Here is a 14,896-nt window from a genome sequence, read left to right as displayed (position 1 = left end):
AAATGTCCTCTTTATGTGCGTCTCCTCCGTCAATTAAGGGTAGGCAACGCATCTGCAACTGCGGATGTTTATGGGCAGTGGTCGCTTTCTATTTCGGTGGATTCAGGTGACAGATTGCTGATATGCCGCCTTATATAATAAAAAAAATCTGCATTCACAATTCTCTAACTACATATTACTTACCTAAATGAAGAAGGGCATTTATCGCATTTATAAGGTCGTAGATCGCTGTGACAGATTTTGTGTGCTTTCAAATTACTCTTTGTACTTAGGAATTTGCCGCAAACTTCACATTGATGAGGCAACTTGCTCTCTGGCACGTGTCTCTCATCTGTTATATTTTCATCATCTATATTTTAGAAGAATAAAAAAAGAATAATTAAAAGGAGATGATACACAGAAAATTGACTCTGAACTTTAATTAAATATAATGTAGTAATAAATATAGCCTATGTAACTTAGTAATATTTTTTCATATTGGTCCAGTAGTTTTTGAATTTATTTATGACAGACAAAAATAAGAATCTTTTCTGTTTTAATTTTAGTAATCATGAACATCTGGAATAAATTAAAACATGTTTACTTCTTTAACATTAAAGTTTAATAAACCAATTGGAATTTTTTTTAACACTTACTTTTCTTTCGTTTTCCCCTTTTCTTTTTAGGTAGATCTCCATTTACATCATCTGTGGAATAAATTAGTTAATTAAAAAAAAAAACATCAAACAACTCGGAAGTTTGAAATAGAAATATACCTATAGATTCTCTTTTAGATTTGAGTTCTTTGAGTAGCAAATTATCATCGTCAGCATCCCAACTATCTTCATCTTCAACTTTGTACTCTGGTTCTGGAAACAGATAATCTAATTACTGTATTTGTAAAATGGTGTTTAAAAAAAAATTACAAATGGGAATGATTAAATGTTTGTTACTATGTATCTCCTAAACAGCTTGATAGATCTCTATTAAATTTGTCATGGATGTAAGACATAGTTTGGAAGAACACAAAGACAACTTAATTTTGAAAGAAATATGTTCATTCAAAAAAAAAAGGAATTCATTTGGCATATGCTGAGGTGTACACTAAAGTGCCAGTTTTCAATGAATCCTAATATAGATCATGGAGTTGTACAGAATAGAAGAATAAAAATGCTGCTAATTAGTTCTTTTATTCTGTACAATGTCCAGCAGTGGACAAATAAAAGTAGCTGAACATAATCATATTTAGGCAATTTTATACATCTTACCTAATTTAATAGCATCATCTGATTTGATCAGATCTTCAACAGATTTAACTGTATTTTGTAGTACATTGGCAATATCACCATTGACATTTTCACTAGAATTCTCAACCTTGATATTACAATCGCCAGTGACTTCGTTCCATCCATTTTTTTGCTTATGTTTTAAATGTGATCTTAATTTTTTATCACTCTCTTCGCATTGCATATTGAATGTATATGCACGTTTAAGCTGTCTGGTACAATCTTTGCAGATTAACTTGGGTAATCCATCATCTTTACATGGCTAAAAAATAAAACCATTAAAAAAATGAAGACGTAGGTAAGCCAAATCGTCAGGACAAATGTAAAATCATTGATAAAACTGTATTAATTTTATACGAACATTGAGTTTTGTACAATTTACAAGCATTTCGACGTATAAAGTATTAGTTTTAACATAAATATTTGTGTAAATGTCGTATTTTTCTTTTTGGTCGGATTCAAGGCAAATTCTACATGTTTTGTCAAAATCCATCTTAATTTGTGTTTGATAAATAATAGTACGTTTGTAGTTTTGGTATAAATCACATTATATTATAAAAACTATCGTCTTTATACATCTACATTCAAAAAACTGTAAATAGTATTTATCCAATGTACTGTTGCTGTTTGACATATTTATTTTCGACCTCTTTTGATTTTGAGTGACGTTTCTTTAAATTGGTAGCGTGTCGTTTAAAGCATTGGAATCTAACTAACAACCTTTGTAAAATACCTTTATTTGAATTTAAAATGAATTTGATATTAATGTCTTCATTTCTTTTTGAATGTGTGTTAATTCCATTCATACAACGCGTGAAGTATGAAGTTGATAATTATAAAAAAAACATATTTAAAGACGGAGAAAAAATATTACAGTTTTGACTGGTTTTGACAGCTAAATACGGAAATCACAATTGACAACTAATGACAACTAAGAAAAACAAAATGTCGGTGTGTTGTTGTGATTAAATGCTGGTATAATCCGAATTAAACAGAACATTTAACTTTCGTATTATTCTTGTTGCGAGCTACTGAATAAAATTATACTAGATCCGAAAGATGTCTTCTCTACAAAAATCTATCATGAAAAGCAAATTGCCGCCCCGTGTACCGCGATCATCGGGAATTGCAAAGTAAGTTTACATCAGAATATTACCAATTTTTGACTATTATTTTTTACTTTCTGTATTATTAAACATATATTTAGTATTGTATTTTACCGTTCGTAAGCTTCTAATTCATAAAAAACAATAAACATTGCCAGTAACTCGGACTATAAATCGCATAATTAGATTCCGATTGTATAATGTATCTTACAGATTAGCTCCGTTTGGCACTTCTCGTCGCAAAGACTATTCTCCGGTCTCTTGGAAGCAGTACTTCGATAATAACGTAGACGTGGAAACTGAAGCTGGTACCTTCAGGGTGTATATGTCTCCTGAGCCTGACCATCCATCGCGTCCGAGGATATTCACTCTACACGGTGGTGGATATTCTGGTCTTAGCTGGTCTTTGTTTACTGTGAGTATATTATACATGAGAATTCAATATATTCATTGTTATGAAAATCTACTTAAGAATGGCTTAGCTCACAAATTATCTTTTAGTGATCCAACTAGATTCTAATCTGTCAAGCCTCAGTGTGTCATGTGAGTCAAGCCATAAATAAAGATTTAAATAAATATACTTTGTTCTTTTTATGTTTCAGGAAGAGATAACAAATATGATTCACTGTCAGGTTGTATCAATGGATATAAGGGGGCACGGTGAGACTAAAGTAATGGACCCAGATGATTTGAGTATAGAGACATTAGTTAGGTGAGTAAAAACAAAAAATTTTGACTCATCTTTATCATTACAGAAAGCCTTTCAGTTTATTTTTCCTATCAACTCTAGCTTAAGATGCACTATAAAAAATTACCAAATGAATTCTACTCTAAAAATTTATTTCAATTCTACTTCCTTCTCTCTCCCTCTACATAATAAAGATCAGCTAATCAGTGAACTTTTGTGTGTGTCTTGTGACAAGAATTAGTTGTACTACACTGGCAATATTTGTCCATTCCTTGATATTTCCCAACCACAATTTCTCTCTTCGTCCTGTGCATTATGTGATTTTGCCCATCAATTCTACTCTAAAAATCACTATAAATATATTGGTGTAGTAGTAGTAGTAGTAGTAGTAGTAGGGGCTACGGTTTCCGCAACTCCACGACTAGCGCGTATTTTGCGTGAGAATAGGACATGGATTACTCCAGCCAACCCAGCTCACCGAAGAACCCCAGGGGACCCTTTATATTGCTGGTGATCTCCGGGAGCGATCTCGGCGAACAGAGATACCTAACCTTGTATTCAGTCACCATTCGGCAGTGCTGTATGATGTGTATATATATTGGTGTATTTACATAACCTAAGTCCATGTTGTTACCTTACAGAGATGTAGAACAGGTGATACAAAAGTTATATGATGAAGAGCCACCCCCTATAATACTGCTGGGTCACTCGATGGGGGGTGCCATTGCAGTCCGGGCTGCACACTCCCCCGTTATTGAACCGTTTATACATGGCCTTGCTGTTATTGATGTTGTTGAAGGTATAATAATTTTTTATTGTGAAATATTAACAAAACATACTAAATAACTATTAATTTTGGCTTAGTGTCAGTTACGGATGGATGTTTACTATTTACTTAAATGAGTGTTTGTTATTAAAAATCTTTAAAATGGCTTAACCAATCTCAATGAAAGTCACAGATGTAGAACATAGTCTGGAACACAGGATAATTTTTTTTTATTCATGTGGATGGATGGCAGACAAAGGCAGGTTTCTTATATGGATTTCTAAAATTTATATTTGAAATGTTAAGATTTAGTTGACTTTATAATGATGTTAGTATAGTTTATGTCCTAAGTGAAAGAATGAATTTCTTTTAATTTCATTGTAGTTAATTAACTTTAATTAATAGGATAATTCATTACCCCCATATTAAGGTAGGCTCCGAGCCCCTCGGTGGGGACGTATAATGAGCTGGTGATGATGATGATGAATAGGATAATTTGTCATTTCAGGCACAGCTATGGAGTCTTTGGCCAGTATGCAAGGTTTTCTTAGAGGAAGGCCGACACACTTCAAAAGCATTGAACATGCTATAGAGTGGTGGTAAGTTACATCTTAAGGTAATTTTAAAAGCCATGAAAATAGATGTTTTAGTGTTTTTTTTATTATTATTTTCAGCATTCGAAGTGGACAAGTCAGGAATTTAGAATCAGCTAAAGTATCAATGCCCAGTCAGATTCTGAAGTAAGTATCTTGTTAATAAACGAACTGTTGCCCGCAAACTTCGTTAGCGCAAATTTGGACCACCTGTTACGCCATTTTGACAGCGCGGAATTTTAAAAAGTCTATAATATGCCTGTCCATGTCAGCTAGCCTTCGGTGAACGTCCCGTCGAAATCGGTTCAGCCGTTTCGGAGATTACCCGGAACAAACGTGGTTTGCGGACAGACATATAGACAGACAGAAGTTTTTTAAATGCCATTTTTGTTGTCAGCAACGCAAATACATCATGTTCCCGAAATCTGGAATTTTTCTTTTGATATTACAAACAGACACTCCAATTTTATCTTATTAACTAGCTATTCCCGTGCCGCTTCATCCGCATGAAAATTTTATTTTATTGTTTACATTTGTCAAATTATCAATAGTAAATGTCAAAATGACATGACATGACAAACCTTAGCAATCTTTCTTTCTTGACGTTGGCAGCAACTTATGGTTTCATTCCCACATTAGGGTTTTTATCCAAAATATTTGCCCCCTAAGTTTAATGGCGTTAAAATATATAGCCTAAAGAGTGACGTGAGTGTAGGGCTTCTTATGAATAAGAGAATTATTCAAAAATATTCTGTAATTCCTGACATCTTAGGCAACAAAAGTGTGTGTTTACTTTATTATAATAGTATAGAGTATAGATAAATGCGAAATCATCACCAGCTCTCTACATGTCCCTACCGAGGGGCTCGGAGCCTACCCTAATAATAAATGCGAAATAGTAGACAATGAACTCTAAACATAATAACTTTATTTTACAGTGTTCAAACAGGTAAGTTAGCTATAAACGAAGTGGATACATACAAGAAAGAAGATGCACCTCGAGCCCCGGAGCCCACACGGCACGGACCTCATGCTAATTGCATCACCGAGGAGAGTGATGAAGAAAGTGATACCAGTGAAGCGAGTGAGGCTAAACTAGCCAGAACTAACTCATTGAATGAAGACAAATTAATCAGAACTGACTCTAAAGAAGATATAGAATGTTCTAGAATGGATTCTACAAGTAAAGACACGAAATTGATAAGAACAGATTCGACTAACTCGGAGAATGAAGACAGTGCACTAGTGAGACTGGACTCAAGTGAGGATGCGGAAGCCAGTAATTCGAAGCTAGTGAAAACAGACTCTACGGAGAAAGATCAGAGCGCTACTTTTGCGGTTCCGAATGCGGTCGGTGATGGTGCTTCTATGAAGTAAGTGTTCTGATAGTTTTTTAACGAGATAAATTTTTTATTTAATGTTAATGCTTCTTTTAGTGGATATCAATAGATTTATAACAAACTATCTATCGCCCACGACTCCGTCCGCGAGGTATTAAGATAAAGTATGTTTTGTGTCCTTCCAGGCAATACTCTACATCTATGCAACATTTCATTTGCGAAAGTTCAGATGGATGGATGGATGTTTGAGAGTTTGTAGCATAAACGGCTGAACGGATCTCAATGAAATTTGGTATAGATGTAAGGGATAGTCTGGAAGAACACATAGACTACTTACATTTGTTTCTTTAATTTCCGCGCGTCGAAGTCGCGGGCGAAAGCTAGTTTAAAATATTAGTAAAATTGCAACTTCACATACAAAATTAGGTTCATATTGTTAGAACCGTTTTAAATCAGTTTAAGACCTTATACATTAATAGTTTTTGTAGATGACTTGTATAATATCTTGTTTTTTATATTACTAAGATGTTAACTATGTTTGGTTCGGATGCGGGTTATTTCGGTTATCTTAGTGGTTTCTTGTAGATACAAATGGCGTATCGAGTTGTCGCGTACGGAGCGGCACTGGGAGGGCTGGTTCGGAGGACTGTCCTCCGCCTTCCTGCACACGCGCGCCCCGCGCCTGCTGCTGCTCGCCTCGGTCGATGGACTGGACAGGGAACTGACTGTTGGACAGATGCAGGGTAATGAGAGCAGGGTTAACAGTGGTGTGGAGGGAAATTTAGCGCGAAATTATGTGCCAGGGACGTCGCTTAGGATAGATTTAGGGGATGGGCAACTATTACAAAAAAAGTTTTTGTTTTTTTACAATATTTAGCAACTTCCATTTGTAAATAAGTTTGGGAAGACCAAAGTCGTAACCAAATAATAAACAGATTTAAACTCTATAAGGTTTCTTTAGATTTAAACAGTTTAGAGTAAGTTTTGGTGTTTCGTTTAAAAAAATTGTAATGCATTATATTTACAGGCAAGTTTCAAATGCAAGTGTTAACGAGATGCGGCCACGCCGTGCACGAAGACACGCCCGGAGAGGTGAGAACATTTAATTTGATCTTATACAGGATGTTTATTAATTCTAATTTCAATAAAAAGTACAAAGCGACTTATTAAATAACCGAATTCTTCTATACTATGTTTTATATCAAACCAAATCTCATATACGTTAAGTTAGTAACTAACATCCATACAAAATATCGCATTTATAAAATATACAAGCTTTTACCGACTCCGTCTGCGCGAAATTGAAAATAACTTGTAAAAGGAACATAGGCAACGTTCCTTCCAGGTTATATTCTAAATCTGTGCCAAATCTCATCGAGATCCGTTAAGTTAGTCCGTAGTAACAAACATCCATCAATCCAAATCCCCGTATTAGTATATTTTATGATGTATCCAGGTTGCTAGAGTGGTCGCGTCGTTCATTCTCCGACATCGGCTGACGACGCCCACTGAGAATGGGGAACATATGCACCTCGTCTCCGCACCTGGCTGTTGAATTTATACTACTTGTATACATGAAGTATACAATACGTCTTATATCGTATAGTCGGATTCAATAGAATTTAAGATTTGTATAAGATGTAGTATACAGGGTGATTCTTTACATACGGATCAACGGTTTTGTTGTTAGCGGTCCATAATAGCTATCGTTTAAGCGCAAAAAATGGCTAACGGTACGAAAGGTCAATTTGGCTTGTTAAATAAAGAAAATGACCATTGTAAACACATTATTTAGGACGTATGATAAATTTTTAGTATAATACAAAAAATTAAGTAACTGATACTATGGAATATCGGACATATTTTGGCCTTAAACGATAGCTCTTGAGGTCCCCTAACTCCACAAAACCGTTAATCCAGCCGTTAAAAATCATCCTGTATATGTTTTATACATATACATAACGTCTTATACAAATTGTATAATCGAATTCTATGAGATTCTAACACACCGATCTAAACAATTTTACCTTTACAATTCTGGTATTACCAACTTATTAGAAACAAATGTCTTTGTATTATCAATTTAAACATTTAAAAAAAAAAACCATAGACAAAAAACTTTGTCAGTTGTGTATACATGTTATTTCTATTGAATTCGACTATACGTCTCGCATTGCAAGATTTAAAGCAAAAATGAACAATTAAAATACATTATAATAGAAAACAGTTTACAAATCCACCTTTATTATAAATTTCATCGTCTCAGTTAAACTGCATTCTTGATGGTTACAGTTATTTTAGCGTTATAAAGTAGTCCTTTGGATTATTCCCAACCGTCACCCTGTCCTGTCCCCACGTGGAGACAAATAATAATAAAAAGTTTCATTCGTCCCATCTTTTGCGACGGGGTGACGGTTGGAACTTATTTTATTTCCTAAAGGTTCCATCTGTCACCTTATTGGTTATAGTAGGACGGATGAAACTTTATTCTCACGTGGGGACAGAGCGGGGTGACGGTTGGAAATAATCATTACCTTTGCTATCTTGTGAAGTAGTTAAATGTGTATAGTTCTTTTCAAATATCTTGGCTGCTCAGTTGTACAGAGCTCTCCATTCCGTCATACTAAATTATGTTCTGAAAAAATTCGCGTAAAGATACGAGCATTCAAGATATTTGACAACTTGACTTAGCATTAGGTGAACTTTGCCTTTCTACGTACTTCCTTAAAAAAAGTCTAATTAATGCTATACAGTGCTCATTTATTTAATGTATTTTTGATTGATTAATATTTTTGGGAAAAAATAATTGTTATATTGGGAAAATACGATATTTTATTATAGAAATCTCTTCATTCAACGTTTAATCAGATGTATAAAATTCAAATTAAAAAACAATTTATTGTAAACAGGGTAAAAATTAAATATATTTTAAAATCTTGAAAGATTGATAAAAATTCAACTCATCCGTGTTTTCATTCATTTTAAGAGTATTCCTTATTTCTATGTAAAAAATTTATGAAGAGAACTAAGTTTTTCATAGCTTATATTTGAAGTCTCTTTATTGTATTTATAGCTTTTAATGCTAGAAATATATTTTTATGTGTAAACTAAAGTGGTCCCAGAATAGATCCCGGGGGGAAACCCATTACAAATACGATATTCACTAGTAAAATAGTAGAATTTACTAATATATTCTATTCTATATATTAGCAAGATTATTTTAACAATAGAAAACACTAGTATTTTCTTAAAATTTACATTTGGCAACTTATAGTCTAGTTAACGTTATCAAAGGCTTTTGTCAAATCGCTTAAGCGGTACTAATGATCTCTTGGTTAAGTATTAATTTTGCTAGTGTTCAGTTTCTTATTTAATTATCAGGTGGTTGGTGACTTTGAGGCCTAAATTAATTTCTAGTATTTAAACCCAGTTTTATTTGCAATGATCGATTGCGTAAAATGAAATTTCCGGTTATCATTTGTCCGTCCTGTTTGGTTTTTAATTTGATTTTGACACTCGTTATATCTACACTGTTTAGTTTTGCTTATTGATGTTTTATTGATATTTTGTTCGCTCAATCATTTTTAATCGTATATAAAATTTACCATTTGATTTCATATTCTAGATTTATATCCAAATATAAATCTAGGGTTAGGCTGAACTTATCTTATATACGTATTTATTTCATAAATGAAAAATTAAAATTCTCTAGTCAGGTTCCCCTTAGTAAGTTTCCTCAATGACTTTTAGGCTAAAAACCTGGTAGCCAAAACCATATAGCAGTAGAGGTGATGTTTTTTTTTAATTTGTTTTTAATTGATTATTGACTTTGAACTCGAAGTAACTCTTAATTTTACGATTAGGTTTGTATTTAGTAAACCAAATAAGTTTTTAACTTTCCTATGAAATTATTTTAACTGGTTGAAAAGATCTGTTTGTGAAATCTAAATTGTATAATGTTTATTAGCCGTGGAGTTCTATTTATGTTTGTAAATGTTTTTTCAGTGAAAATCCACGGTTAGTTATTTAATTTCTCCTATATATGTAAGTTTTTGTTTACCCAAGCTTGTTGGTAAGCAAAGTTGAAGATATATTTATTTAAATTTCCTCAATAAATAATTATAAGTGCTTTGTTCTTTTATTAACTCCTTATCCTTTACCCTTTATACGCCGGTTCTATTGGTCAGGGGAACTTTCGATTCACACACACGGTACATTTAAATCTCTTTATTATCAAAACAAATTAACAATTGATAGTTACAATGTGCAAAACGACAAATATGTTTTATAATTTGTGCATAACAATATCACCGAGATATATGAATATACGAACATTACAAATATATCTATTTCTATTCTAATATAAAAAAGCGTAAACACACGATTCTTTGTTGGACAAGATGTCAGGAATTACAGTACATTTTTGAATAATTAATCTTTTAAGAAAAAACCCTACACTTACGTTACGCTTTAGGCTATATATTTTCACGTCATTAAAATTAGGGGGTAAATATTTTGGATAAAACCCTAATGTAGGAAAGAGACCATAAGTTGCTGCCAACATCAAGGAAGCAAGATTGCCAAGTTTTGTCATGTCATATCAATTTGACATTTGCAATTGACAATTTGACACATGTAAAGAATAAAATAATTTATGCTGACGAAATCGCACAGGATGTAATATGAAATAAAATTATACTTTAGGACTCGAATCTTTTATTTTGAACATAATTATGCTGGTTTTAAGTTAATTATTTTGTACTTGAATACTGGTAACATTTTAAAATTGCAACGTATTTTATAAAACAAACAAGTTAGTTATCACACAAATCAAAATGCTATCAACAACGTAAGCTAATAAATTGGCCTAAAAATAAAATTTAACAATACGTTTCATGCGAATGACTAGCAAAAACGAGTAAATAATAAGTACCAAAGTATTATGTCTCTATAGAGGTTACATTTAACGTTTTACATTAACTGTTGTTGAAAAAGAATAAAACCTAAAAGCAAGGAACCAAAACACAGCATTTCTTTACCATTATAATAAAATGTGTTTTTATTTAATTATTCCAATGCACAGCTATAGAATTACATAAATGTAGATCTAAATTCTAATATAAAATGACTAATCTATGCATTTAGATTTGACTTTACTTTTTTTTATCAAAAGCCCAAAGGCAAGCGTTAAGCATGGCTCAGCCACATAATTAGTAAGGTTAGAATTTGCAAAAAAAAGCAAACCGAATAAATTTCTGACTCATTCAGCCAGTTTCCCTCCTTTTAAAAAAGTTGTTCTTAATTTTAATCCAACTAAAAATAAATTAAACAGCGGTTTTTAGTATTAAAAAAGTTAATTATAGATAACTAATAGAGACAAACACAATATAATTATTTAACAAATTAAAAAATCTCACTTTGTTATTGACAACCATTGTAAAAAATGCACTTAATTCTATATTCTTTGTAAATAAAACACTGGGTAACAACGACGAAAGCAGATCACGAAATCCGTTTTTAATTTTAATTTCTTTAGACAGATAATAAAACGAAAGAACATGTCAAAATCTACATTTAAAATAATCGAGACATTTTACATTTAAAGTAAATTATACGATAATAAATTAAAATTGTGATGACATTTGCAATTGAGATCTGCATTTTGCTGCGTATCGTTTAAAACAGCGTAATGCGCGGTTTACACTTGGCCAGTACAGTTGGTCAGTAGCGAATATTACTGGACTGTCAATCAATGGTACAGTGTGAACGCTAACTGGCGCAACTGTCTATCCAAGTGTGAATCTGGCATTACTTTGGCGCGCAATTTGTCAGTTTCTAAACTGCGCTCTTCATCTCTTGTTTGACGCATGTCTTGAACGCTTCCCAGCCTTCGTTCTTTGCATAAGACTGAAAAACAAAATTTAAACATTAAATACACTATATTTTTTTCTTTACAATTACAATACATTACCTAACGGGTTGCTTTATGATTGTAAACCTCTCTTTTGCACAAAAAAGCAAAGATTTTCGTGCAGTTAGTATCATATTACAAACATTAGTAGATTATTTGAAATTAACTATTATTTTTTGTAAATGAGCTGGAATAGAGTTTTATTATTTTATTTCACATAGGACTAATGTATCCTTTTTACTTATGACGTCACAGCTATGGCTTACCTTAAATCCGCGATGCAGTCGGTCCTTCATAATGGCGATGAATTCTTTGTAGCTGAGCAAGCCGTCGCCGTCCGCATCAAAGATGGCGAACACGGTACGCACTAAGTGCTCCGACTGCGACACGCCTGTGCAGATCTTAACCGCGCGATGGAACTCATCTACACAAGTGTAAATACATTTTTTGCTAGAATATTCTAGTCTTCTAGACTGAGACTAACGTTAAAAACGTTGTCAACAAAATGTATGGTCAATCTGACCATATAATTAAAAGTACAGAAATGTAAGAAGAATTGCCTTAAAATACTACACAATTCTTTATAGTAATAACATCAAAATATGCGCTACTTTTCTGTTAAAGGCTATAATCAACTATAATAAAAAATGTTAAAGCGTTTCTATAGTTTTTCATAGTCGGCTATATGCCGCCCTCTCGTTCCCCTTAACACGTCTGGGAAGGGACTTTAGTATCTTTGTTTCTTTATTTAAAAATTAAAAGTTAAAATTACAATAATTGTTAATGTTTCTATACCTTTCGAGATGGGATGATCAGCGAGCGTGTACATCCGCATAGCGATAGTAAAATCCTCCAAATTATTGAGAAATTGGCAGAAAGTCTTGAACTCGTCAAACGTAACTCCACGTTCATCTCTCACGCGATCCAACAGTCGATCCAAATACATATCATACTCGTCTGTATCCAAATATGTATATCGGAGTAATATCTTAGCGAAGTCCACTTCGGATATGGTTTCGTGACCTTTAGAGAACTCGTGGAACTCAAGTTCGAGAACTTCAGTCTGCAGGTTCTCCATAAACTGACGGAAGCCTTCGAATTTGAGATCGTTGGTGCCTTTCTTACCGAAGAAATGGACCTGAAACACAATAACTCACGTCTAAGAAAAACACTAAAATAACGATTCTTTTTACATATTAAATAAAGAAATGCGTCTAGAAATTAAAGTGTAAATATTTTGATTTTTTACTCTTATTTTGTCGGTCTGCCGGTCTTACCTAAAATAAAACTAGCAATCTATACTAATATTATATTATCTATTAAAATAACTGGGCCGATTTTAAAAATTCTTTCACCATCAGAAATATTAAATAAAATTATAACCTAACTTTACTATAAATAATTTAGTCCAATAAATTACCTGCAAGAATGTATCGACATTGTGCCTACGCTGCAAGCCCTGGTCGTCGTTAACGTACGTGTCTTGAGGCCCGTTACCTTTGTCGTCTTTGCCCTCCTCCTGCTCATTGCCGATACCCCTTTTGCCCTTCCACGCGAAGCTGAAGATCTTCTCCATCTATATTACAAGGAAGTGTTATAATTATATTGTGACTTTTAGTTTTTTTTTTAACTTTGATTTACGTCGTTTAATTAAATCAAATCAGATTTTGTGCGATGAAATTTAAAAGCGAAAAATGTGTTCAGTTTAAACAATATCACATTTATTTAAAACGGTAATTAACGATGGTTATTGTTTTTTATTATGGCAGTCCTTTTAACACCATATTTTCATGCGAAGCAAATCTTTTTGCTAACCAATCGAACGTTAGAAATCTTTAAATAACGCACACAGAGAAAATGCTGGTCGAAAACATTAAATAATACCATAGTGTGTAAATTAAATTAAAAAATAAAACATAAAGAAATAACATTTAAAGATCACAAGAGCGAAATAAGTTTTATGCATGGTAACATTTAGCATGAAATAGAGAACAACACAACAAAATAATAAGAAGAGAAGAGTGATATTAAAATCTTTTTAAACAATACACACGAGTTATAACTATACTGAGAAGAAAATTAAAAATATGGCCATGGATTTCTCCAGCTGAAACACCTATACATTTAAAAACATAAAAAAGAACCTCAAAAATGTTATCAAAGAGTAATCGATATGTTGTAGAGGCGTTACAGTAACCAATGGTAAATGAAAGAATAAAATTACGACAAGTGTTGCATATAAAGTATAGTACAAATAACTTGTATTATACTTTTCTAATATCTTGGCGGCTTAGTCATCGGCACACTGAGCATTGTTATTGTTACCTCGCATTTCGGTATCCCCACGACACCTAAACTTGTGTTCTACGATTCTTAAAAATAACCTCCAAGATATATGAAATGATTCGGAAAAAGTCACATACAAAAATAGTATTGAATTTAAACTCCACACAACATTCATAACGAAATTCACATAAAAGAGTTCCACAGACACATGACCAATTTAAGTTGACCCTTAGTAACTTACTGTAGACGGTTTATAAACATTTTCTTTTTGCTCCAGTTTGCTCTTCAATGCACTTGTAGATACTAAGGTAAGCAGCTAAGGTGAGTAGATAACATAAATACATATTAATAATATATTAATTACATATTAAATTATATAAAGCTAGCGAAATATGTATAAAAAAATAGCAATAAACATATAATTAAAGAATGTTATTCACGGAAGCTTCACGACAATATTTTACCAATGGTTTGGGAAAATATAGGAAATGGATAGGACATTTTGATATAAAAGTGATAGAATTTGAACTTAAAACGAACATATTGTATTAACATTTAAAACAGTGATGACACTCAAAGTGTGGTAATTACATAATTATTTGAAAGGATAGAGACATGATCATTGTTTATTAATGAACATTAAATTTTGGACATTGAAAATATTACTAAAAAATCTACCAAAACCGGAAAAAAGAACGATAAAAAACCTAAACATAAACTCTTATGCCTAGTTCGCACCAGGCCAGTTTTAGTCGAGTATCGAGTAATTTTAATAGTATTTTTTAATTACTAAAATACTCGGTACTCTACTAAAACTTACAGTGAACTACGTCTCCACACCATCTCTCGTTACCGTGGTAAGTCAAAATATGTGAGAGTCCAAAATATAATGGTCACTAAGGTAAGGATTGCGGATATTTTGCGGAAATTTGCGGCAACAA

General features: G+C 32.7%; 3 protein-coding genes across 5 annotated transcripts in view; 1 reads left to right on the top strand and 2 right to left on the bottom strand.

Moving 5' to 3' along the window:
* Positions 1–135: 135 nt before the first annotated feature.
* On the bottom strand, positions 136–1,918 carry LOC106110142 (zinc finger protein 570-like). The gene is made up of 5 exons (XM_013291857.1): positions 1,627–1,918; positions 1,248–1,527; positions 756–848; positions 636–686; positions 136–349 (listed from the first exon to the last, which is right to left on the bottom strand). The coding sequence occupies exons 1-5, from the start codon at positions 1,756–1,758 to the stop codon at positions 180–182; spliced, it is 726 nt and encodes a 241-aa protein (XP_013147311.1). The 5' UTR covers positions 1,759–1,918; the 3' UTR covers positions 136–179.
* Positions 1,919–2,196: 278 nt separating this feature from the next.
* LOC106110126 (protein phosphatase methylesterase 1-like) lies at positions 2,197–7,862 on the top strand. The gene is made up of 10 exons (XM_013291838.1): positions 2,197–2,398; positions 2,585–2,786; positions 2,974–3,083; positions 3,701–3,858; positions 4,334–4,424; positions 4,500–4,565; positions 5,357–5,791; positions 6,344–6,501; positions 6,786–6,850; positions 7,215–7,862. The coding sequence occupies exons 1-10, from the start codon at positions 2,325–2,327 to the stop codon at positions 7,311–7,313; spliced, it is 1,458 nt and encodes a 485-aa protein (XP_013147292.1). The 5' UTR covers positions 2,197–2,324; the 3' UTR covers positions 7,314–7,862.
* Positions 7,863–10,344: 2,482 nt separating this feature from the next.
* Positions 10,345–14,896, bottom strand: part of LOC106110178 (calcium uptake protein 3, mitochondrial) — a 59,428-nt gene continuing 54,876 nt past the window's right edge. For 2 of the 3 annotated variants that reach the window (XM_013291915.1, XM_013291916.1), the window contains 4 exons: positions 13,090–13,245; positions 12,465–12,807; positions 11,936–12,093; positions 10,345–11,665 (listed from right to left, as the gene is read on the bottom strand). In XM_013291915.1, the coding sequence (XP_013147369.1) occupies positions 11,594–11,665; positions 11,936–12,093; positions 12,465–12,807; positions 13,090–13,245 (729 nt within the window). In that variant the 3' untranslated portion in view covers positions 10,345–11,593. Of the gene's footprint in view, positions 11,666–11,935; positions 12,094–12,464; positions 12,808–13,089; positions 13,246–14,196; positions 14,272–14,896 lie in introns of all 3 variants that reach the window. The other variant, XM_013291914.1, reaches the window with a different exon arrangement.

This window comes from Papilio polytes, unplaced genomic scaffold (assembly GCF_000836215.1).
Source record: "Papilio polytes unplaced genomic scaffold, Ppol_1.0 DF820844.1, whole genome shotgun sequence".
Lineage (NCBI taxonomy): Eukaryota > Metazoa > Arthropoda > Insecta > Lepidoptera > Papilionidae > Papilio > Papilio polytes.
Note: the sequence above shows the minus strand (reverse complement) of the source record. Positions and strands in the feature narration are given on the sequence as shown.

Coding starts and splice junctions, on each gene's coding strand:
- LOC106110142 (XM_013291857.1), bottom strand. CDS start 1,758: ATGGATTTTGACAAAACATGTAGAATTTGCCTTGAATCCGACCAAAAA. Junction 687..755: donor ATCTAAAAGAGAATCTATAG/GTATATTTCTAT, acceptor TTTATTCCACAG/ATGATGTAAATGGAGATCTA. Junction 350..635: donor AAGGGGAAAACGAAAGAAAA/GTAAGTGTTAAA, acceptor TCTAAAATATAG/ATGATGAAAATATAACAGAT.
- LOC106110126 (XM_013291838.1), top strand. CDS start 2,325: ATGTCTTCTCTACAAAAATCTATCATGAAAAGCAAATTGCCGCCCCGT. Junction 4,425..4,499: donor GAACATGCTATAGAGTGGTG/GTAAGTTACATC, acceptor TATTATTTTCAG/CATTCGAAGTGGACAAGTCA. Junction 5,792..6,343: donor GGTGATGGTGCTTCTATGAA/GTAAGTGTTCTG, acceptor GGTTTCTTGTAG/ATACAAATGGCGTATCGAGT.